The sequence below is a fragment of the Onychostoma macrolepis genome, chromosome 05, assembly GCF_012432095.1.
Source record: "Onychostoma macrolepis isolate SWU-2019 chromosome 05, ASM1243209v1, whole genome shotgun sequence".
NCBI lineage: Eukaryota > Metazoa > Chordata > Actinopteri > Cypriniformes > Cyprinidae > Onychostoma > Onychostoma macrolepis.
This window is the reverse complement of record NC_081159.1, coordinates 2,958,869-2,982,645: the sequence shown is the minus strand read 5'-3', so window position 1 is coordinate 2,982,645 and position 23,777 is coordinate 2,958,869. Positions and strand designations below refer to the sequence as shown.

Below are 23,777 nucleotides of genomic sequence, written 5' to 3'. Positions count from 1 at the left end.
GACAACTAAAAGCACACATTTGCATCACAGGCCAAGGCCATATGCTTCTCCATAGAACCAAATAAGTATCAGAAGAGTAGTAAAACAATGTGGAGAAAAGGTGAGTGGTGCCTGGCCCTGCAATACCATGGTGCTGAGTGTTTGCTTACCGGCCCAAGTGGAAGTCTTTTGCCTTTTTTAATGAAAATCTGGACAACTTGCATTATAAATTGAATACTTCCAGTATACACTACCATTCAAAAGTTTGGGGTCATTCAAAAAATAATCATTTAAAAAATGGTATATTTATTTTAGTAAGGGTGCATTAAATTGTAATGACATAGGCAGTAATGACATTTCTAATGTTACAAAAATTTGTATTTCTAGTAAATGCTTTTTTTTTTTTTTTTTTTTACTTTCTGTTCATCAAGTAATAATGGAAAAAAAAAATGTATAATGGATTTCACAAAAATATCTTTTGTTTGAAGCCTTGCCATCACAGGAATAAATTACATTTTAAAATCTGGAAATGAAATGGAGAATTGCAATAATATTTCACCGTATTACTGTTTTGACTGTATTTTTGTTCAAATAAATAAAGCCTTGGTGAGCAGAAGAGATATTAAAAACCTTATTCGATTCCAGACTTTTGAATGATTATGTTTTGAACAGACTTTTTTAGGTTCGGACGACTAATTAAACACTTAAACACTTGATCTTCTGTATTGTATTTTGTTCAATTAAAACAACAACAAAGTTCTTCTCCCCGTTAAGAAAAAAGGATCTCTAGCACATTTCTAATTTGAAAAAAAAAAAACAGGTTTTGTGTTGCTTGGATACAAATTGGCATGGATATGGAAGATAAACAGAAATATAAAGTAATACAAAGAAGATAGATGCACATAAACAACATTAACTTTTGTTTATATAACTGAAAAAAGTAGTTTGTGGTCCGTCCTTTGGATTATATGTAATAATTCACTGACGTGAGAAGGCCGTCTTGTATAACAGGCATCCATATGTTTGTGAGAATCAGACAGGGTCAGTGTTTATAAATTTCACACATTGCTTGAAAGAATAAATTGAATTTTGATGCGAGAAGTCTCGCGTCCCAATGGAGAGCCCAAACGATCTTCAGTGAAGATCAGGGAGGCTTACATTACCTGAAGAAAGCTATCCATTAGTATTAATTATTCACGAATCCAACATCTACTATAATGTAATATATGTTGCTTGCACAATTGTTGTTTAGTCAGAATACACAGCTATTTTTCAAGCAGTCAATGGAGCAAGATGCTTTTTGCCTGCGAGCATTACAGGGGCTAACAGGGCCGTACTAAACGATCAAACCTTAACCCCTCGGGGCAGACATATTCTGAAAAACCCTGACATTATATTTAAACAAATTGAAAAGTCAGTGTATGAGAAAGCCTTTCTTCTACTCTCCTTCTCTATTGAGCGTAGCATCTGTCTCCACCGATCTAGTCTTTGCCTCCACCCTGTACTGGCGGTGCAGATTGCAGGTCGTCTGAATATCACACAGCTTCTCTCCACTATAACCTCCATCTCTGCCAGATGAACCCAGCTGCATAAATTCTCATTGGCTTGTATACACAATGATGCCTGTGTATGCGAGTGTGAGGAGTCAGGCAGCGAGCTTTCACTGAGGCATGAAGAAAGAGGAAAAAAATCATTTCGAAAATGAATGAAAGTGGAAAAATGATTTAGCTGCTGGGGCTCAGTTGGTCTGTCTGGAATTCTCTCTCTCTCTCTCCTTTCCACCCTTCTCCTGACTACTTTACATCTTTACACTCACGCTTTCTCATTTTATCCCTCTATGTCATCATATGTCAGTGGCTTGCTTGTTATTAGAATGAACGATTATTTGTTTCCATTCGGTTCCCTCCTATGTTCCTGTTTGCAGTGGATGTGTTTCTTTCCAGAAGCGCTCCGAGTCAGACAGCATTTCTGGAGTGCCAAGTCTGTGGCAGTATATTTATAATTCTATCACTTCTGGCTGGAATTCACTCCATCTGAGGTCAGTGTTTCACTGTGTTATATGGTCTGCAAAGAATTTGGTCAGTGGTACAGTTATGGAGTAAATCTTTCATGGTACCATAGTATTACCATCTGACTCCACCACTAGATGTGGAGTTTCAATATAGTTTAGTATATTTTTTCTTCCTAGATTTCTGTCACTCATTAAGATGACTTCTAGCAACATGAATTTTAACATCCACTTCTGCTGGTGTCAGATAATAATACTCTATTTTTGCTCATACTTTAGTTAAGGTCCAATTCTCACTATTAACTACGACTTTTGCATGAATAAACTCCTAATTTGCTGCTTATTAATAGTAAGGTAGTTGTTAAGTTTAGGTATGGGTCATTCAGAATAAGGTATTAATAAATGCTTTATAAGTATTAATAAACAGCCAATATGCTAGTAATATGCATGCTAGTAAGCAACTAGTTAATAGTGAGAATTGGTCCCTAAGCTTTAAGTGTTACCCTATTTTTATACTGAGCGGGAATTCAGGTAAATGAGCCAGATAGGATTCAAGGATTACATAAAAATAAATGTACAATTTTTAAAACTGTACTTGACACATAGCACCACATTAGACTGCAGAGCAGATCGCTAATCTTCTGATATATTTGTAAAAAGCAAATTTACATTTAATAGTAGTAAATTGTATGTTATATTTATTTATTGGGCTATAATTTGACACATTTTAGCTGAACAGGTAAAATGTAGGCGATTTGGAAATAATAGGCTGAAATTGAGAATGTTAATGTTAAAAATGTGTCCTACTTTATTTTATACTCTGATAACTGGCCTGAGTGCCAGTATGAAAGATAAGTCAAGTGTGTAATTTCCGCTCCACTATGCATGCAGGCTGCAAAAATAATGACTGTTTTTCAATCAAAAAGCTCTGTGGAGAGAGCTGTCTGTTATCGCTTAAATGTTGCTTGCAAAAAAATGTCGACTGGCTTTTTTCAATAATGCTCTTTGCAGCCAGATAGTATACTGGCTGATCACCCAAACACATCTATTAAACACATCTTTGCAGGGGCCTTGAAAAGAAAATATAAATGTGAACGCTTTCTCTCTGCTTTCTCTATCTGGTCCAGGTCTGGAAAGTGCTAACTAGTTGATTAGAGGGAGACAGCAGAGGGCCAGGGAGGCACAGATGCTCGGTGTCTATGGAATAACCCTCTCAATTACAGCATGGCCAAATTGAAACGGATCCCGATTTAACTCTCTTTCCAATACACCTCACGGCAGCTTTCCCAGTCCGTCTATCTCTCTCTCCGGCGATGGACCTCTCTGAAGCAGCACGTCCAGATAGGCTGCCAGACGCTGTGGGGAGACCATCGATTCTCAATAACATCACTAATGACTGCACACTGCCTGACGCATGCTGCCATTACTCGAGGTGAGGGCCGGGACCGAGGGCAGGGCTGAGCGTGGCATGCCAGATGGAGCCAGTTAGGGATGGTTATGAGGATGAATTGTTTGTCAGTTGGGTAGAAGAAAGATGAAGAGAGCGGGAGAAAGAAATGGCAAGTCAGAAAGACAGTCAGTTCTAGAAGGACAGTAACCTCTGGTCAGCTTATTTGCAGGACAGCCAACCTTTGGTCTGTTCTTTTTCGGTTTCTTTCACTTCTTCTACCTCAGCTTCTTGATCCATCGCTCATTAGCAGGCGTCACTCCCATTAATGAGTCCCGACCGCGGGTCAATACGGCACTAGCCTCAGAGTCAATACCAGTTACCTGCAACACAAACACTCAAAAGCTGCACTTGCAGAAAATCAATATTGTGTTGCAGGCCTGTCCCATCACCACTCTCATCCTACTCTCTACAGCACAGCTGACATAAACACTCTCTCCTGCAAAAATATAGTAAATAGCAACTGTGGAGAACACTCAGTCTGTTTATGCACTTTAAAATTCAGTTTGCATATTTATATGATCTGGACCGTTCTAGTTTTTTTGCTTGTAAAATATTTTACAAAGAATCTTAATCCGGTTAAATCTCATCTCTTTTTTGGCATAAAAAAATGAACCCTATTTTCAAGGAATTTTAGTATTTTTGTAGCAAAGGGTTGGTTCACCCAAAAATGAAAATTCTGTCATTAATTACTCACCCTCATGTTGTTGCGAACCCCGTAAGACCTCCGTTCATCTTCGGAACACACATTAAGATATTTTTGATGGAATCTGAGAGCTCTCAGACCCTCGTAGACCGCAAGGGTCCTACCACGATTAAAAAAAGTACAGTATTCTCGTAGCTTCGTAAAATTACAGTTGAACCCCTGATATCACATGGATTATTGCTACGTTTCTGGACCTTGATCGTGATAGGAACCTTGCTGTCAAAAGCTCTCAAATTCCATCAAAAATATCTTAATTTGTGTTCTGAAGATGAACGGAGGTCTTACGGGTTTGGAACAACATTTTTGGGTGAACTATCCCTTTAAATTATAAAGTACCGGTACATTTGTAGAGTGCAATTTTAAGTATAAATTATGGTAGTATTTGCTGTATGGAGAGAAAAAAAAGAAAGAAACTGATGTAAATGTTGCATTTATTTTTGTAAGTATAAGTAATTACTAAAATAAAATAAAAATTATATTAAAAATGATTATAAAATTATAATTTATTATTATTATTATTATCAAATCATTGTATCCAGACAGGGTGATTCTCGTTACTGTATTACAGTAATAAGAATGAGAATTTCTTTCTGACTAGAGGGTACAATGTGCTTAAATGGAAATAAAATAAATGGAAAAAAATACTTATGGCTATAACAGGCTTTGGTTCTTACGACCCAGGCACTTCATTCATGCTTGTCTATGAAACTTTGCACACTTCATCAATACGTCAACATTCAGTGAGTCAGTCTCGATGTCTATAATAAATAGCAGACAGGTATGCAGATATAAGGTCCAACCTTTATTCCATACATTTTTAAACCATGAATGTTCATTTTCATTTTTTTCACGCCTAAAGCTCTACTTGTTTTGTATACAAGAGTCTAAGAAAAACAACTGCACAACACCACAAGGTCGACAGAAAGAGTCTATTGCCACCCCAACCATTCCAATATGTTTCTCAGATGTCCAGGTTTTGTGGCTGGAGAAGTGTTCACTGCTAAAGTAGTTCCTTTATGACCCGGAAGTTTATAGCTGTTTGTTTCATTGGCTCTTCATTAGACAAATGAATAACAGTTATCCAGGTTCCCACTTTAGAACTCCATTTGATAACCGTCCAATCAGAACACTCTTAATCCTCTTTGCATAGATTGCACCGCCATGACAGCACCCCCATTCGAGTCCTCCCCTCTGATTGGACAGCTCCGTCACCACGGTTTTCAACCTGGAAGTGGTTCTGTTTCATTTCATTGTTTTTTAGAAACATTTAAAAAGCCTAACAAATGTACAATGTCATTTCGTTCCAAGTAATATCAACAAGATATTTACAATATCTTTAAACTTTACATAAACCAAACAAGAATATCGTAATACATATTTGTCTGCGTATCTCAAAAAGAAAAATCAAGCAAACAAACAAAAAAACCCTCGAAAATGTAACTTTGTACATGGCCACCGCTGAATATTTCCAGGTACCATAGAGCAAATCAGCTGAGATCATACCAGTTCAGATATGTCGACATCCATATCCAGCAGCTCACTAGGATAAATACAGGGCAGGGAACGAATGAAACTTAATGCAAATACATTAAAAAAAATGTCTGTACATGAGGGATAGGAAATGTACAAACAAATTTCAGAATGTCTTTTCACATGAAAAACTGAAAAGGCATCGGATTAATATATTAATATCAAATTTCTGGTTGGTAGTTCACGTTTACGTCTTGCGCTACCAAGAGTCGGAGCTACCAACTCTTTTCCCCAACTCCAATCAATTAAAAAATCCGGTTGATGTGCTTGTTCCAAGGTACAAACATTTGTACAAATTACACGTATCTATTTATCATTTACTCTACTTTGTGTGAAAATAAGTGCATGTTGCCAGTGTCCAACTCAAATGAGGCATTCCCCTTTCTGTATGTTACCGTGCCTCCACTTCTTTGGGGTTGCGTGACGGAGAGTACTCCCGAGGGTCCTGGGTGGTGATTGGCGTAGTCCGCCTTGGCGACGCTGGTCTGGCAGCACCAGAGGGTACCAGAGGAGGAGGGGCACTTAGTGCTGCAGTTGGGGGTGTCCGATTAAGAAGTCCATTATGTCCTGTTGAAGGGCTAAGCCTTGGGTACGGCATCCCACCAAGGTGGGACATAAATGGCGGCATATGGGGTAAGTGTCCTTCGATGGGCGATTGGTGAAGCTGGTGGAGCCTTGCCCGATCCAGTTCCTCCCGTAAATGCAACCGTTCCCTTTCCTCAGCCTGTTGCCTCAGTCTCTCATGTTCCCGCCGAACTTCCAAGAGGTGTTCATGGTGGGCGTAGTCATGTGGCTCCCGATCCCGATAGGGCCGTTCTGGATCGTAGACACCAGGGAAGCGGTGTGCGTGCTCAGAACGCAGCTGGAAGTCCATGCGCCGTTGAAGGTCAAGGTTTCGGTAAGCCTCTCGTAGGGGATCCCAGGAAAACGCCGGATGAGGAAGGCGGTCTCGACCTGCTGCGAGAGGGCTGACTCCCATAAAAGGTGCCATGCGGGTGCGTTCAAGTGCATTCAGACTTCCCATTTGATGCATGGCGCTCAGAGTGAGCGGCAACGAGTGTGGCATGGGGACGCCGTGAAGTGAGGACGGTGTTGGAGGGTCACTACAGCGAGGAGACGGCGGAGGAGGCTGATGGGATAGCCCATGGTGGTGAGCAATTGGTGTGGTTTGGCGAGGTGGAGGAGGGACTTGCGGTTTAGTGGCAGCTTCGGATCCAATCACCATCACGTCCTGGTCCTCTTTGCGTTCCTCCTTGATCTTCATGTCATTCTTCACCTTCTGTAGCTGATCCCCTGAGCTGGTCTCCTTCCTATCCCTCTCACTTTCTTTCATCGGTAGCGGTTGTGGGATACCCATCTTGATTCCTGCATCGTTAAGGACATTTTTCGCATATGGAGAGGGCGATCGGTGAACGGATTTAAGAGAGTCATCCGAGGAACGTCTGTCTGTGATTTCCTTCCCTGGAGAACGGCTTTCCTTCACCTTTATGTCTCCCAAAACGCCTGCCTCTCGCTGGCGGTCCAGCAACTCTTTCTCAGGCTCACGGTTGCGGTCGGCACTACCGCTGCGGTGTCTTCCAGAGTCGGTCGAGTTCTGGCTGTTGGAGCGGATCAGGTTGCTGATCTGGTAGCTAACTGGAGCGGAAGCTGGCGAAGAGCGGTTCGAATGGCGATTACGATCTAAAGAGTCTCTGTAAGAGGAAAGAACCCATCATTAGTTGAATTAGGAGACACAAATAAGATGCTTTGGTCCATGAAATCAGCAACACCAACCTGTCTTTATCCTTCTCTTCCTTCCCAACAGAAGAGTCCCTTTTTTCTCTTTCCCGTTCTTTTTCTTTCTCACGCTCCCGCTCTCTCTCTCTGTCATGGCTGTTTGCAGAGCTGCTTCTTTCTGCGTCTGCGGATTTGGGCCACTGTGGAGGGGTCGGGAAGGAGGGTGGCGTTCGGTGCAGCCGATTCCAGGTGTCATGATGAGGACTACTGAGACCAGGCAGCCCTGGACCCTCTTTGGGTCCAAATACACTGTTGGCCCCTGAAATAACAAGAAAGCATCATCAGTTGAACAGACCGCTGTCCAATTCTGTCGAGGTTCTGCATACACAAACTGAAAAGGTTATAGGCGTATAGAAGTTTCTTCTACAAATGGGGTACCAAGGGCTGCTTTTGAGGGCAGAGAACAAATGAATGACCCCGCGGGGTCAAGAGCTATGAAAAGCAAATCGTTCCAATAGAGATTCTATTTCAATACAATCAATTTCACTAAAAGAAGTCCCGTTCAGCCACTGAAGGAAGAAGGGAGAGGAAATGAGATATGGCAAACCTTCCACCCTACTTTGCAAGCGACTAATGAATGCAAGAGCAATGCTAAACCAGTTGGGTTGCGAGTTTGAGTTGGGGTGTGAATTTGGCAAAAGACTGTCTGCGGTAATGCCTGCCTCCCCCGCTTCCCTAAACTCTCATTTGGCATTTGCTGCAAAGCTAAGTGCCTTTCTTTCATTCCCACCTCCTTTTTATTCCCTCTGCACTCTCTGTGGTCTAGAGCTAAGCTGTGCTGCACTGAGTCGAGCTAGAGGCCGGGGGCCGGGGCTTACCGAGGGCTGGGTTGCCTAATCCACCGAAGGCACTGCTTGAAAGGTTGCTGAGGCCGCCAAAGGTACTGGAGCGACTGAATGGATCTGCAAAATGCCAAACAGGGATTAGCGACGCGGGGCCGGAGGTGCCCAACCATTCCAACCGGCTTTTCTCTTACAAGCAAGCTTTGTTTTTTGCGTCACTGTTACTGCTGCTATTCTAACTCCCTAAGGGTTGTTTATTTCTCCCAGTAAGAGTGGAGAGTGTTGGAGAGTGTTCCCTGACTGCAGATTAGGCAGCAAGAGGTGCTGGCATGAAGAGCAATACCTGATTGGGGTGCGATTAGCCAGGGACATTTTGAAATGTCCAATGTGAAAAATGATTAAATGACAAGCAAGCAAAACAGCTCATGTGTCTCCCATCTCCTCCAGAGGTTTGTGTGCTTATTCCATCTACTTACCCCTGAAAACATTAAGCTATTTGTTCATGCATACATTGCAATGGGTGAGGGAGCCCAAATCATTCATACAGTTAGTTTATAATTAAATTAAATACAAACCAACAACCTCCAGCCCACATAAGTAAAAAACACAATTCAGTGTTTTCTATGTGAAACGTGAATTTAAACTCCTGAATCCAGGAATGGGTTTATGAGTAATCCACAGTGTACTTAAGTAAGCAAGCAGTCATTTAGCACATGCTTTTATCCAAAGCAACTTACAATATACTAATTTAAATGAACAATCCCCCTGGAGCAACCTTGAGTTAAGTGCTTTGCTCAAGGGCACAACAGTGCTAAGTTCTTGACCGAGAAACCTTTTGATTACCAGTCCTGAGCTTTCACCACTAGGCAACACTGCACCCAATTCTGCATTTTACCCATTTTCTCTCCATTTCCTTTGGGCCCCAGCTGTTTATGAACTCAAATTGGACTGACTTAAAAGCTCACTGTGTGAAATCAGCATTCTGCTCCAAACTCAAATAACATATCTGATAGAAACTGTTGGGGAACACTATCTAAAGCCAGTAAAAAGGATACATAGTAAAATATTACTTTTACTATGTTTTGTTGTGCATTGTAGTTCTCTAAAAGACAGTCTAGGATTCTTTCGGATTTAACTAAAACACCACAGTTTATTAATCTAAACAATATCACATCTTGAACATAATAAGTGTAAGTGTTCACTGTTTACACATTTTTATACACCTGCCAGTTCAACAAAAAACTGTTACATTCAAATATCAAGCCTTAGTATCTGAAGTAATTTTGCTCCAAGCAAGTTTATCTTGTTTTGTTGACATGAATAACAACATGACAAAATGACTACTTTAGAATAACTTGCCAATTTGTTTCCAAATCATTTATTAATCATTATATTGCGGAATACATTTTGAAAGTTGAGCCGAGGTTAAATTTATAATATCTGACCCTTTGGGTTAGACATTTCTAAGCCAATTGAATAATCTGATAATAATAGGCTTAGAAGCGTCTCTCCAAAGGGAAGCCTTATAGTATGTTTACACAACAACAATGTACTAAAAACGGAAAAGTTCGCGTTTTTGAAAAGTTTCTGACTAAAAACGCTGTATTATGCATGACACTTTGTAAAGAAACACTATGAGCCTGTGGACATACCTATAGACTGAACACAAGCGCATGATGTCACCTTTTCACAAATTTGCGTATCGGAGATGGTATCGTTTTCAAAAAATGCACTTTGAAACATGCTTGTTTTCAGGCAGCCAAAACACTGTTGCTGTGTAAATGAAAGGGCAGGTTGCATAAAAAGTTTTCCATTTTCAGTTGAAAACAGTGTTGTGTAAATGCCCCCTAACAGCAGATATTCCATTATACTTGACAAACAAAAACAAGGCTGTGAGGGATAGAAGTACAGTATTTTTTTAAATGCATCATTATCTTCTTCATTATCTTTTTTTGGAGTTTGGTTTGGGAAATTTGTGTAAAGACATGCTTTTATAGCTGAATGATGCAGCACTACAACATACAGAATAGATTGCATTTGCCTTGTTTATGCTTGCATCAAATAAAAGAGTGAAACAATAATTTGAAGTACAAAAGGAAAGAGAAGAACTATTTAAAATGGTGGTTTACTTACACTTACCTGCCAAATGGCTAGGAGGCAGGAAGCCAGCGTGGTGAGGAGACGGTCCATAGGGTGAAGCAGCTGGATGTCCCGATCCTATCGAATACAACGGGAAAAATCATCAGTCAAACTGATTGCAGACAGAGTTAGCCAAACCATTCAAATGTTCACCAAAACAGCACAAGATGTAGTCTTTACACATAGAGACAAGTGATGTCTTTGGTAATGATCAGACTTGTTAGATTGAATAATTTCTCCTATTCCAGCTTAATATGCAGAGTCAACTAGAAGTCAGCCTGGTTCAACCAATGGCGTGCGTTTGGGGTGGTACTATCAGTAATAAGCTGTTACAGTAGTTTGCCCGGACAATAAAAAGGACAGTGATGTCTTAGATTGAGTGTTCAGGTTGCATTTGAAAGGGTCAACTGTCTGTTCAGCCTGAACTATGTGTCATTTGTAACTGTGTATCATTAATGAAGAAACCAATTACAAGCTCCTTCATGACACCACGCTGCATAATTACAATCTAAAGGGCAGACACGCTCATGTTGCCCTTCAACAAAGAGCTACCAGTCAATTATATCAGGTAAAAGCATTTATATTCATGCCTGTGGCCCCAGCGTTGAGCCAAGACAACATTCAAAATAACAACATGCAAATTAGTGAGCATGGAGCATGAGAGAAAGAAAGAAAGACATACAAATCCATTTTATTATGCTGAAGCCATGCCAATAAAGAGATTGCAGTATAATTTACAAGATAAGACATAAATAATCTGTGAGAGCAGTATCTTGATTGGATTATAAATACAGTTTATAAGTGAAATCAATCATATTTAAGTAGAATTTCTTCAGGTGGTCAGGTCTAGCATCAGGCTTTCACAACACAGCAGGAAAGGGAATTATTTCCACGAATGGTTGCGCAACTCATCTACAACTGTTATCTTTTCATATTAAGAATTTTAAATCAGTATAACACGCAGTTTGTAATCCATTTTACAGGACATTCAATGAGAAAAAAAACATGTAGGGCAGGATTGGATTTTACGCACAAGTTTTTCCTTTGGAATAACTGAACTGTGCACACTATAACCAGGAATGTGTGTTATTATTAAAGAGGGTCAAGTTTGATTTCATGTTTTCGTCACATACCTGTTGATGAAAAGAGGGGTCTGGCCAGGTCGTGAGGGTAGGGGAACCCAGGGAACACGCCTGGAGCTGGAGGACGGCTGAACAGGTCAAGTTTTCCATTCATATCCAGTTTATGTGGGTCCAAGTGCATCTGCTTTTGTGAGATAAAGTCATTTTAAGAATACAATATAATGACTGGAGTGAGTGTATAAATTTTAAAAAGTACTATTTCTTTGAGTAAACTGACCTTAACAAGGGAAAATTACTGAGGTCTTTAATGCATGAATCATTACAAAGCATACTTGTGTATTCTTGTACTACCCTCACACTAAAAGGCAAGCAGAAGTTTTTATGCACTATTTCATGGTTTCTGAGAACTTACTTTCATCTTCTGCTGATGATGGTAGATCTGCCAGGCGATTTGAACATGCACTGCACACCATTTGCCTGGCTTCTGACATGAGCACAGAGGACATTTCAAAGCATTAGCACAAAGGTGGTGGCATTTAAGGAGGAAAATGTAGGGATTTGAAAGAGAATTAAAATATGATGCTTACTCTTACTGAGGTCCTAAAAGGATCTGTTATCTGTAAGGAGCCGAGGAAGAACAAGAGAAAAGGAAACAGACAGATGTGTTTTGTAACAAAGTCCAGATACATGAAATGTTAAAAACATCACAATCCTGATATGATTTTAATGGCCAATCTCTTAAGAGGATCTCCAGACTGGGCGGCTTACCCTTGGGTCCTTCTGAAGGAGAGTGTGCGGGACCGTTCCTGATCGTGCTGCAACATCAATAGGGTTTGAGGCCTGGAGAGAAAATTAAGACCATTTTAGATAAAGCTAATGGAACGCAGCATAACACTGAAGTCTGTTTATTTACTGTTTTTTAACCATGCACTGTTCAGAGATATTGCACTGCATTTTTGGCTCCTTGGTGTGATGACTGAAGTCTTGCATTTTTAACTAAAGATCCTATGAAGTCAAAATGGAAATTTTGTAGCTTGTATGTGTTAACTTTGATGATGTCTACAGCATATGCTGGTGTAAAACATTTGGCAGAAGAATGTATTTATAAATCCGACTAGCAATTAGCAAATCAGGGTTTATTACTGTGACATAACTAAAGCTTATTTGTTATTTAACCAGAACATAAAAAGCCCATTGATATGCTCAACATCCTGTTGCAAAAGGAAACACATCAGGTCTGGAAAAAAATCATGTGATTCATCATGGGTGTAGCCTAAAGCTTAAAACTTCAGTCCCAAGTTTCATAGATGCCATAGTCATTTATACTCAAAACTTCACACTTGTAGGAAACTTCAGACCGGCTCTACCTTTAACTGGTAGCTAACACAACAGTGAGAGTTATTTGAGAAGTGCCAGGTAAAAACCATTACACACTAAGTGAGTGAAAGCCATATAACACACACTGCTCAAGACCACAGTCTAAAGTTAACACAAAAGCCTCCAGCAGGTTATTGAGCCTGAGCCTCTTTGCATAATCCATTAGTGGAGAATGTGGCAGTGGTAGATTTCTCTGTCTGTCTGCAGTATAAATGCAGCTGTGCAGGATTTGAGAGCACCCTGAATACTAATGGTAAAGTGATGCTGGGCTCTCAATCAGCTGCATTTCTGCAGTACACTCTAAAAAAAGATGGTTCTTTACATGTAGTTATGGTTATATTTAGAACCATAGCATCCCGAAGAATGGTTCTTTGTGTCAACACACTCTCAACAGGTAAATGATTTCATTCTTAAATTTAAATACTGGTATTTAAACTGGTTTCTAAACAAACATGTTCTTTTCTTTTTAGTTTTTTGGTCACATGTAAGTGTGAGCAGCTCTTTTAAGCTGAGGATACTTCTCTTCTCCACTAAGTAGGTAACAGAGATATTGAATTTATAATCCATACTGTTAGAATTTTTTTAATTATTACTTGGTTTTATAAAGCTATTTTCTTTTAAGATTGTGAAAAGCTCACATACTGTCCATTTTTTGCTACTTTTGGCCCTCGTGAACATAATTACATAAACAAATGGACACACTGTAATTCTAAACTCAGTTGTGTATTTCAGATGCATCACATCCCACAACCTCATCATCTGCAGATAAACTGTCACTCAGTCACACCGTAACAATGGACTTAAAGGCATACGAAGATATTTCACTGGAACTTGGAAATCTATTTTTTGTTTTGATTTTGTTTTACTTTGTGCATTTATTCATGTTCATTGTCAATTGTCATTTTTTAATGTATTCAGCTAATAACTGTTGTTAAGAGCACTGACATTTTTGCTACAATATTGCATGTCAATAAAAAAAGTACCTAATCCACACAACATTGTTCTTGTTGTTGTTTTAATGTAAAACCCTAATAGGTTACACTTCAAATTGTAACTGGTTTCCTACCGATGTCTTTTTGTCTCTTTTTAGTTTAACAGAATATGTAAGTGTGACCAGCCCTGTTCAGTTAAATATACTTATCTCCTCTTCACCACCAAGTAAGTAACAAAGATAGAATTTATGTGAGATGATGATTATTATTATTACTATTATTATTACTTGGGTTTATGCATAAACGTACCCAGTCACAGCTATCCCACAGCTAACGATTGTTTTAAACAAATGGAAGGAGACACATTGTAACTGTAAACTCAGTTGTGCATTTCAGATGCTGTCACATCCTACATCCGCAGAGAAGAGAAGCTGCCACTCAATCAAACCAAAATATGCATAATGATGGACTTTCAGGCATCATAGAGGATTATGAAAATACAATATTTCACTGGAACTTGGTCTTCATCACACTATTTTCTGTTTCTATTTTGTTTTACTTTAAGTATTTATTTATGTTCAATGTCAATTGTCATTTATTAATGTATTCTGCTAATAACTGTTGTTAGAGCACTGTCAATTTTGTTACAATTTCGCATTTCATTAAAAATAAATAAATAAATAAATACGGTTACACTTTATATTAGGTGGCCTTAACTACTATGTACATCCATCAAAAAATAAGTACAATGTACTTATTGTGTTCATATTGTATTGCAAAACACTACTGCAGCTATTGAGGGGGGATATGGGTAAGGTTAGGGACAGGTTTGGTGGTATGTGTAGGTTTAAGGGTGGGTTAAGGTGTGAGGGATGGGTCAACAGTGTAATTATAATTGTAATTACAGAAATTAATTACAGATGTAAGTACATATAGGTATTTTTAAAAATATAAGTACAATGTAAAAACATGTATGTACACAATAAGTGCATTGTATCAAATGATTAATTTAAAAGTACATAGTAGTTAAGGCCACCTAATATAAAGTGGGAACATAAATAAAAGTACCTAATTGACATGCTATTGTTGTTGTTTTATTATGTAAAAACCCTAATAGAGGCTACAAGATAATATAAGACCAGGCAGATAGAGGGGTAAACAACTATATTAATAAATCATATATACAAATAATATTAATACTACTACTAAAGATATAAATATACTAATATTAATGAAAATAAACTATCATTAAAAAGACCATTAAGGTCCTATATAGCATTTTCAAAGCATGGTTCTTTATGGAACTCTGTAAAAAGGGTTCTATTTAGCACCAAAAAGGGTTCTGCTATTGTTAAAAGCTGAAGAACCCTTTTCTGGTACTGTTTAGAACCATTTTTCTTAAGAGTGTATACAGGACATAGAGAATGATTTGACCCCGTTCTTATTTGTTTTTGGACTTTCTTGCACTTTTATTATATGCAAATGTGACATAAATTTGGGATAAAGAGAGGGGGATGGGATTGAGACCCATCCCAAATTTGGCCAGATCAATCTGTTAAATGTAAAATGACTGTAAAATGCACAATTTACAGTTTAGATAGTTTTTCACACACAAAAAAAAAAGTTTTATAAGATGATAAACTTCACATTTCAGCCTCTAAACCTTTTTTGAAAAAATGGATGTCAAAAGTACCAATTATTATATTAATTCAAACAATCATCAATCATTATATTGATTAAATAACAAAGAAATGTATTTTACTGTCTTTGTTTAGATTTTTATAATGCATGAGCTTCTTGTCAATCCACCAGTTCACATTTACAACTCTGCGTGCTTGACGTGTGAAAACATGTGGTGGGTTGATTTTCGCATCAGTCTGAACAAAAACAGCAGACGGACTTCTTAAAAAAATGCTAATTCATTCTCTGCCAGCAGGAGGAGCTTTCGGAATGGAAGAAATATATCAATTTCCCAATATGAAGAAATAGTTCGCCTGAAATATGTGGCTTGTTGCCAAAGAACAGGTTTATCAATTGTGAAAACGACAGCCTGAACAGTATACCACGTTAAATCCTCCAATTACTCAAATTTGATTAACTTTATTTTTGGTGTTGTTTTGGGTTAAGAAAAAAAAAAAAATTCAGTTTCAAGTGAAAAAAACCCCAAACATTTTGGTGAATCACTAGTCCTGTAAGATTCTGGAGATGAAATTTAACTTCCATTCTCATACATGAGTAAGACTTTTTTTTGTCTGTTTTGCAGAACTAACAGATTGATCTGGTCAACAACTAATATGTAGAAACTTTCACCAGGTGTTTTTTTTCTTATGTTCACATCTGCGTGAGTTTTATAGGCCATATTTTTCAAATATGTTTGACTTGCTAGTCTTGGCCATATCAGAGTCTGCAAGTGGGAAATTTGAAATGCCCAAACAAGCCACATGGGTCTCTTTCTCATTCTGCTCAAGTTTAAACAATTCTGTCTACATTCACACATGATGTGAATTCATAATTTTGAGGTCTAACCTTTGGCTGGAAGGCTCCTTGCAGTGAACTGAAGGGCCCTGAATGTGGAAGCAATGGAGGCATGCCTGGCATTGTTGGTGGATAGGATGGAAAGAACTGCAGAGATAAGAAAAAATGTAAATGTAAAGTTTGCAAAATTCTTTGGTGTCTGTCATCTCTTTAAGCTATAACAACTTTTTTTTTAATCCTGCTTTGAAAACATCATCAAACCAAGCATGCTTAAAAAAAGTTCACACTTATGTCTCAAAAAGTGTACATAATCGGTTACATCTTCAGTCAAAACATGTTGACACTTACATTTGAATGTCTCAAGAAAGGATTGTCCAGCTTTGGGGCGTACTTGTCGAACTATAAAGAGAGAGGGAGAGAAAAAGAAAGAGAGTGCAAATTAAAAACATATCAACAAAATCAAAGGCATCTGCAACCAAAAACATGAGAGAGCTTTACTGCAGTGTGCTTACACAGTCAAATAAAAAGCAGATGAAGCTCAAATAAATTACACCCTTTTAATAAAACAATTACACAGTAAAACAGCCATTCAATGTCACATGAAAGAAAACCACTGCAGCCGCAGCTGGCACAGGCTTCACAGAGCCGACCCGGAGTGTGGGAATACACTCACAAAAGAGTCAAACCAGATCGCTAAACAAATGAAGGCACCCTTCACTTCCAATTAAACAGACATGAGCCATTTATTACGTGGCAGTGTCCTTTACAGTTAAGAAAAATATACAGAACAGCAAGTCTTTCAAGGCAAGCTCTAATTTTGAAACTTTGAGAGTAAAGTTAGCAATGTAACTATATGATAAACAATTACAGTTAGCATGCTAATGTTGTGAGATTCTGTATTTGCAGACTCATAAAGAAGCGAGAAGGGCTGAAATGGTTCATTTTCATTCATACAAATGTGATGGAAATAAAACGTCATTTCTGTAATCTTCATTCCAATTTTGAATTTTTTTAAATCACTGTAATAAAACAAATTCATCCATAAGCGTTTAAAAAAAAAACATACATAAACATATTTAAATATTTTTAAACTTTACTTTTTTAGTAACATTTTACTATCAAGTTAACCCAGCATCTTTTATCACTCAACCAAACACTGTAAATTCAGCGCTGCTTTTAAAACAAAGTAATCGCTACTGGGTTCAAAGCATTTCCTTTACATAAACATTGAGATCCTTTACAAACCCTCGTATGTAGTGTTGTTTCTACAGAAGCCTGTCGTCTTATGTCTCAGGTGATGGTTATAAAAGTGGATAAACTCTAAGGCCACACTGTGTGTGTTATTTTGACAAGCAGCAGTGCTTGAACCACAGCCCACTCATGATACAGACTTTATACTCCAACAGATCAGCAGGCATAAGTTGCTTTTATCCTGCGTCGTATGAATGTGTGGTGATAATTAGCCTAAATCAAATACATGAGGTTGCCCTGGCTGAGAAAATCGCTGATCTGGCTTCCCTGCTTGTTGCACTTCTGTGATCCTTCTGAGAGCCGCACGCCTGCTTTATGGTTAACACTTGCCGAGTAAATACAGCAAAGGTTTATAGTGGCCCATAAAAAACAGTGCTTCATAATTCACAGCCCCTGTCAGAGCTTTATAACAAACAGCTTTGGCAAATCAAGGTTCAATATTACATCTGTAAACAATTAAACCTTTATATAAGAAAAGCTAGGAGGAAGGGAAAAAAGAAAACAAGACATACATTATATGAAGTGTTATGTCAACATCAAACAGAATTCGTTACCCACTTTACTTGGAGTAACAAAAGGTAGTTTTCCTTTATCAGGAAATTAAGTTTTTTGGAATAACATACACCAATGAATTATGCACAATAAGACAAGAAACGTGTATAAAGGAAGAAAACTGGGTTATTTCTGGTTTCATGTTGACTTTAAAAATGACTTTTAAACAGTTTTTTTTATTGACCTCAGAAGACAACAACACTGTTTCCTATGCAAAAGCTCTTAAACCAAGCAGAAATACTTTGGAAATCAAGCATCAGTATATTCGTCAGTAGAAAACATCACACTTAAATCACATGGTGTTGAAAGAAATTCAACAATACCTGTTCAGCAAATAAGATTTGTATCTCATAAAACATTTGGTGAAGGTGTGGAGGGTGTGTTTGTGATTCAGCACCAGAGATAAGATGCATAACCAACATTTTCATTGCAATTTCAGTCTTTCAGTTTCTGATGATGAAACGGTTCTGTAACTCACAAACGAATCCGGACAGCAAGCTGCAAAACATATGGCACGTTTTAAGCTAGATTTCAATCTTTGGAGATGGTAATCTATGATTCAAAAATGCTTGACTTTTCATCTAGCACTCTTCGGATTGGTTGACAGTGGCGATAGTATGCAGATAAAACCTCTCTTGTTCCTGTCTGAATACGTTTCAGAGATCTGAATGCATTTCATATGGCTAGCTGACTTTGAGGAGCTGAATTTATCTGATTACAGGCTGCCAAAGTTTGCCTCTAATAGCCGCTTTGCACACGGAAGCAATTACGCTTTATCAAAACAACCCCGTTGATGTCATGACTTTCATCTGCGGTGAGGTCATTATGTTTCGACCACAAGCTTTGAATGTGTCACACAGAATGAGTTCTGTCTGTACCTCAGTCACGCCATAAGACCCTGTCTGCCTCCTGTTTTTCTCAAACAGCCCCCAGCACTCAGAAACATCACCATTCTGCTCATATGAAAGCAATAAAACATCTCTGGCTCGCACTATAAAAAGCGCAATGAGTACGGCATGTCAACATGGCAGCAAAAAGGGTTTTTATTAGGGGAAGAGCTACAATATTTGTGGTTGTCATGGGACAATAGTTTATCTTGTTAGGATGATGGGTATCGGTTATGTCACTGAGATTGTGCTGTAAAACTGTTTCAACCCCATGGCCTCTGTTTAAGATCTGGCCTGGTTTAAGATAAGCCTTAAGTCTCTGTAGTGGGTTGTAAACACTATTATTTCACTATTATATAACAGTTAGTTCCAGTGCTCTAGTATCACCACCCTGCTTCGTATTTGCTGAATGAAATCCATTGATTGTTTCTTACTAATTTTGGGATGCTGATTCCAAAAATAGTGCCTTGTTCTGCTCTAGCACATCACGCTTTCTCACAAAATATGAAGTGCGTTTTGTGACATTTCTGCTTTTGACAGCCATTTGAAAGGTGAAGTCTTGAATTATCACCAAAAGACATAATTCCTGTCTTCCTCTGAACCAGGTTATAACTTTTTGTTCAATTCTCAAATGATTTTTACATGTATGAATGATTTCCAAGACGTGTTATGCCTAATCTTTTATGCCTAATTTCAAGGTTAGAATTATGGCCAGTGATAAGAAAAAAGCAAATTTAACTATAAGATGTGTTTATGCAAAGTTCTTTGCCATTAAACAGAGCATAGAAACATATTTTTGGAGTATATGAACATATTTTAAGTTAAATGATACATTCTGAATACTTATTACCAAAAAATTGCCATTTGACTGTGCATTAAAGCTTTTAAAAATCTTCAATATTTTGTAAAAAAAAAAAAAAAAAAAAGTAAAAAAAAAAGAAATCTGTATATGATGGATTTTTTTATATTTTCAAACTCTGCATCATCCAAGTATGCAATATTAGGCCTTTTCTGCTTTTTTTTTTTTTTCAAGATGCAGGGCTGTGTTATGATGTGACTGAATGAGCACCATTTCGCTTCATAGTTTGCATTCGTGTGGTTCCAAAGGCTGCCAGTCTGTGCGTTGCTGTTACAGGTAACTGTTTTGGCTTTTCTTGGAACTATTTCTGTCAACTGAGATAAAGGTAGATGAAATAACTGGCCATATTGTGTTTAAAATATACGTCACTCATGCTGTTCGTCTGAATATCAGCATAACTGTGATGTGTCCGTGCTTACAGTGGTGTGAAAAAGTTTTTTGCCCCCTTCCTGTTTTTAAAAAAAAATCTTTTTACATTTTTTGCATATTTGTCACACTTGAATGATTTCATCAAACAAATTTTTATATTACACAAAGATAACCCGAGTAAATACAAAATGAATGAGTGAATGAATGAGGCATTTATTTAAAATGCAATTTTGAAATAATGATTTCATTTATTAAGGGAAAAAAGCTGTCCAAACCTGCCTGGCCCTACATGAAAAAGTAATTGCCCCCTAAATCTAATAACTGGTTGGGCCACCCTTTGCAGCAACAACTGCAATCAAGCGTTTGCGATAACTGGCAATGAGTCTTTCACATCGCTGTGGAGGAATTTTGGCCCACTCTTCTTTGCAGAATTGTTTTAATTCAGCCACATTGGAGGGTTTTCGAGCATGAATGGACTGTTTAAGGTCATGCCACATCATCTCAATCGGATTTAAGTCCAGACTTTGATTTGGCCACTCCAAAACCTTCATTTTGTTTTTCTTGAGGCACTCAGAGGTGGACTTGCTGCTGTGTTTGAGATCATTGTCCTGCTGCAGAACCCAAGTGTGCTTGAGCTTGAGGTCACAAACTGATGGCTGGACATTCTCCTTCAGGATTTTCTGATAGTGCAGAATTCATGGTTCCATCAATTATGGCAAGTCATCCAGGTTCTGAAGCTGCAAAGCAGACCCAGACCATCACACTACCACCACCACGTTTGACTGTTGGTATGATGTTCTTTTTATGAAATGTTGTGTTGGTTTTACGCCAGATGTAACAGGACACGCACCTTCCAAAAAGTTCAACTTTTGTCGCATCAGTCCACAGAATATTTGCCCAAAATTCTTGGGGATAATCAAGATACTTCTTGGCAAATGTGAGACGAGACATTGTGTTCTTTTTGGTCAGCAGTGGCTTTTGCCTTGGAACTCTCCCATGGATGCTGTTTTTGCCCAGTCTCTTTCTTATTGTTGAATCATGAACACTGACCTTAATTGAGGCAAGTGAGGCCTGCAGTTCTTTAGATGTTGTTCTGGGTTCTTTTATGACCTCCTGGATGAGTCGTCTTTGTGCTCTTGGAGTAATTTTGGTAGGCCGCCCACTCCTGGGAAGGTTATAAGTTTTCTCCATTTGTGGATAATGGCTCATGGAGACCCAAAGCCTTAGAAATGGCTTTATAACCCTTTCCAGACCAATACATGTCAACTATTTTGTTTCTCATCTGTTCTTGAATTTCTTTAGATCGCGGCATGATGTGTTGCTCTTTAAACATGCTTCACTTTGTCAGACAGGTTCTATTTAAGTGATTTCTTGATTCAACAGGTCTGGCAGTAATCAGGCCTGGGTTCGGCTAGTGAAATTTAACTCAGCTTTCTAAAATAATGTGGTTAATTACAGTTCTTTCACGATTTAACAGGAGGGGGCAATTCATTTTTCACGTAGAGCCAGGTAGGTTTGGACAGCTTTTATCCCTTAATAAATGAAATCCTCATTTAAAAAATGCATTTTGTATTTACCTGCATTATCTTTGTGTAATATTAAAATTTGTTCCATGATCTGAATCTTTTAAGTGTGACAAATACGCAAAAAAATAAAAAAACAGGAAGGAGGCAAAAACCTTTTCACAGCACTGTATATTCAGTACGACAACACGACTGCGGGTGTCATTTCCTGGAAAAACAGGACGGGTGCATAGAAGGGGCTTGTTTCGAATAGGTCTGAGTATTTTAAGGGTGAATAGGGAGGTAGGAAGGGAGTAAAATCTATCTGTTTTTACTTATCCTCACATTTCTGGCTGGGGCACGCACCATGGGAGGTGCAGTGGGCGGCCCAATGATGGCTGCCGGGGGCAGACTGGCAGGGAAAGGCGTGAAGGTGTGCTGATGCGTGTGTTGGTGCTGGTGCATATGCTGATGTTGGTGAAACTCGGCCCGGAGGAGCGACACAGGGGCCAACGGCGCCCCTGTGGCCCCCGGCGCCGCCCCCCGACCTCGCTCCGAGCTCTGAACCAGGAAGCGGTTGTTCAGCTCCTGCCGCAGAAGATCATGCTCTGCAAGAAAGGAGAGCGAAGGGGAAAAAGGCGGGAAAGGGGGGAGATGGGGAAGACACGGGAGGGAAAAGAAAAAAAAAGGCACGGGCGGCCAGTGAGTTTTCACAACAGCGGTAGGAAGAAGCGAAAGAGGGTAGTCACCTGGCTTTCTCTGTTTCTCCAATTCAAGGTGTGAGGGTTTTCTACGTGAGGACTCATTGGTGGAGGTAAGAGAGTTGCCTGTGACAATGTGCCAATCAGAATCCCCGAATGAGGCTGGCAATACATGATTGGTTGGTTGAAAGATATCAACAGGCTGGTATCTAAAGACAAGAGAGAACCGAGAGTCACCTCAGCAGAAAACACACACACACTTGACCCGACAAACATAAACTCTTATACGGCCTTAAAGGGATCGTTCACCCCAAAATGAAAATTACCCTCATTTTGTTCCAAACCTGAATGACTTGCTTTCTTCTGTGGAACACCATCAAAAATATTTTCAACACACTGACTTATATTGCATGGATAAATAATAATAATAATAATAATAATAATAAAAAAAGAAGAAACAAATGCATACAGGTTTGCATACAAAATTTTCATTTTTGGGCAAACTCTCCCTTTAAGACCCTTCTTAAAATTTAAGAAACTCTTTAAATTTTAAGAACTCTTTTTTGATGCTTAAAAAAGACACTAATATATACTTTTAGTTTAGAGTCTAAATGAATGAACATTATGTCTCTAGTGATCAAAAACACTACTTTTGGTACTACTGCAATGACTTGAGCCATGTGTTTACCAAAGGTTTACACCATAGAGGTTGGCTGCATGTATAAACCTGCTATTTTTTTCATTAAATATCTTTTTTTTCTTTACTTGCTTAGATTTAGATCAGCATGTAGCTCTAAAATGCCTGGAACTGGAACAAAAAAATACACTTACCGCATAAAGAAAGGCTGAGATGAAGAGGACAGGTATAATTTTCATCTTACATTTTGCATTTAGTGTAAATTCTATCAAAATCTGATATAACAGTCAAAGGTAAAATAACAGCCAATAAAACAGAAGTTTACTGCTGAAGTGCCCTTCTGAGACACAGGATCCAGATATTAGAAATGAACAGTATAGCTGACATCCTTTTTTTATTACAGGCATCATATACAGTAGAAAAATGGGCCAACTGGATATAAGTCACATATTTCATATGCTGACCTCTGATGCGTGCCCCATTTCGCCTCGCTCTTGAAACATCTTGAAAAGAATGCAATTTAAGAGCAATGCTGTTGTTACTGAATACTTTATCCATAAAGCTGTCTTTAACATGGGTTATTTGTCAACAAACAGAGCAATTTTTGTTTTACACCAAGCAATTTAAAGCACAGGAACTGTAGGAAAGGTCCCTGCATTTGTGGGAACCAAATTTGTTTTTAAGACTAGCACTACACTGAATATATGCTACTAAATATGCTAATTTAAAACAGGATGAATTTTGATGAACAAACAATGTATATAATCGCGTACTCTCTCATTTTTA

At 38.5% G+C, this 23,777-nt stretch overlaps 1 protein-coding gene across 1 annotated transcript in view; it reads right to left on the bottom strand.

Moving 5' to 3' along the window:
* Positions 1 to 4,921: 4,921 nt before the first annotated feature.
* fbrsl1 (fibrosin-like 1) overlaps positions 4,922 to 23,777 on the bottom strand; it is a 293,809-nt gene continuing 274,953 nt past the window's right edge. The window contains 11 exon segments of the mRNA XM_058776797.1: positions 4,922 to 7,361; positions 7,444 to 7,705; positions 8,265 to 8,348; positions 10,362 to 10,445; positions 11,501 to 11,633; positions 11,862 to 11,933; positions 12,037 to 12,066; positions 12,218 to 12,289; positions 16,285 to 16,380; positions 16,582 to 16,632; positions 21,999 to 22,261. Of these exon segments, the coding sequence (XP_058632780.1) occupies positions 6,062 to 7,361; positions 7,444 to 7,705; positions 8,265 to 8,348; positions 10,362 to 10,445; positions 11,501 to 11,633; positions 11,862 to 11,933; positions 12,037 to 12,066; positions 12,218 to 12,289; positions 16,285 to 16,380; positions 16,582 to 16,632; positions 21,999 to 22,261 (2,447 nt within the window). The 3' untranslated portion in view covers positions 4,922 to 6,061.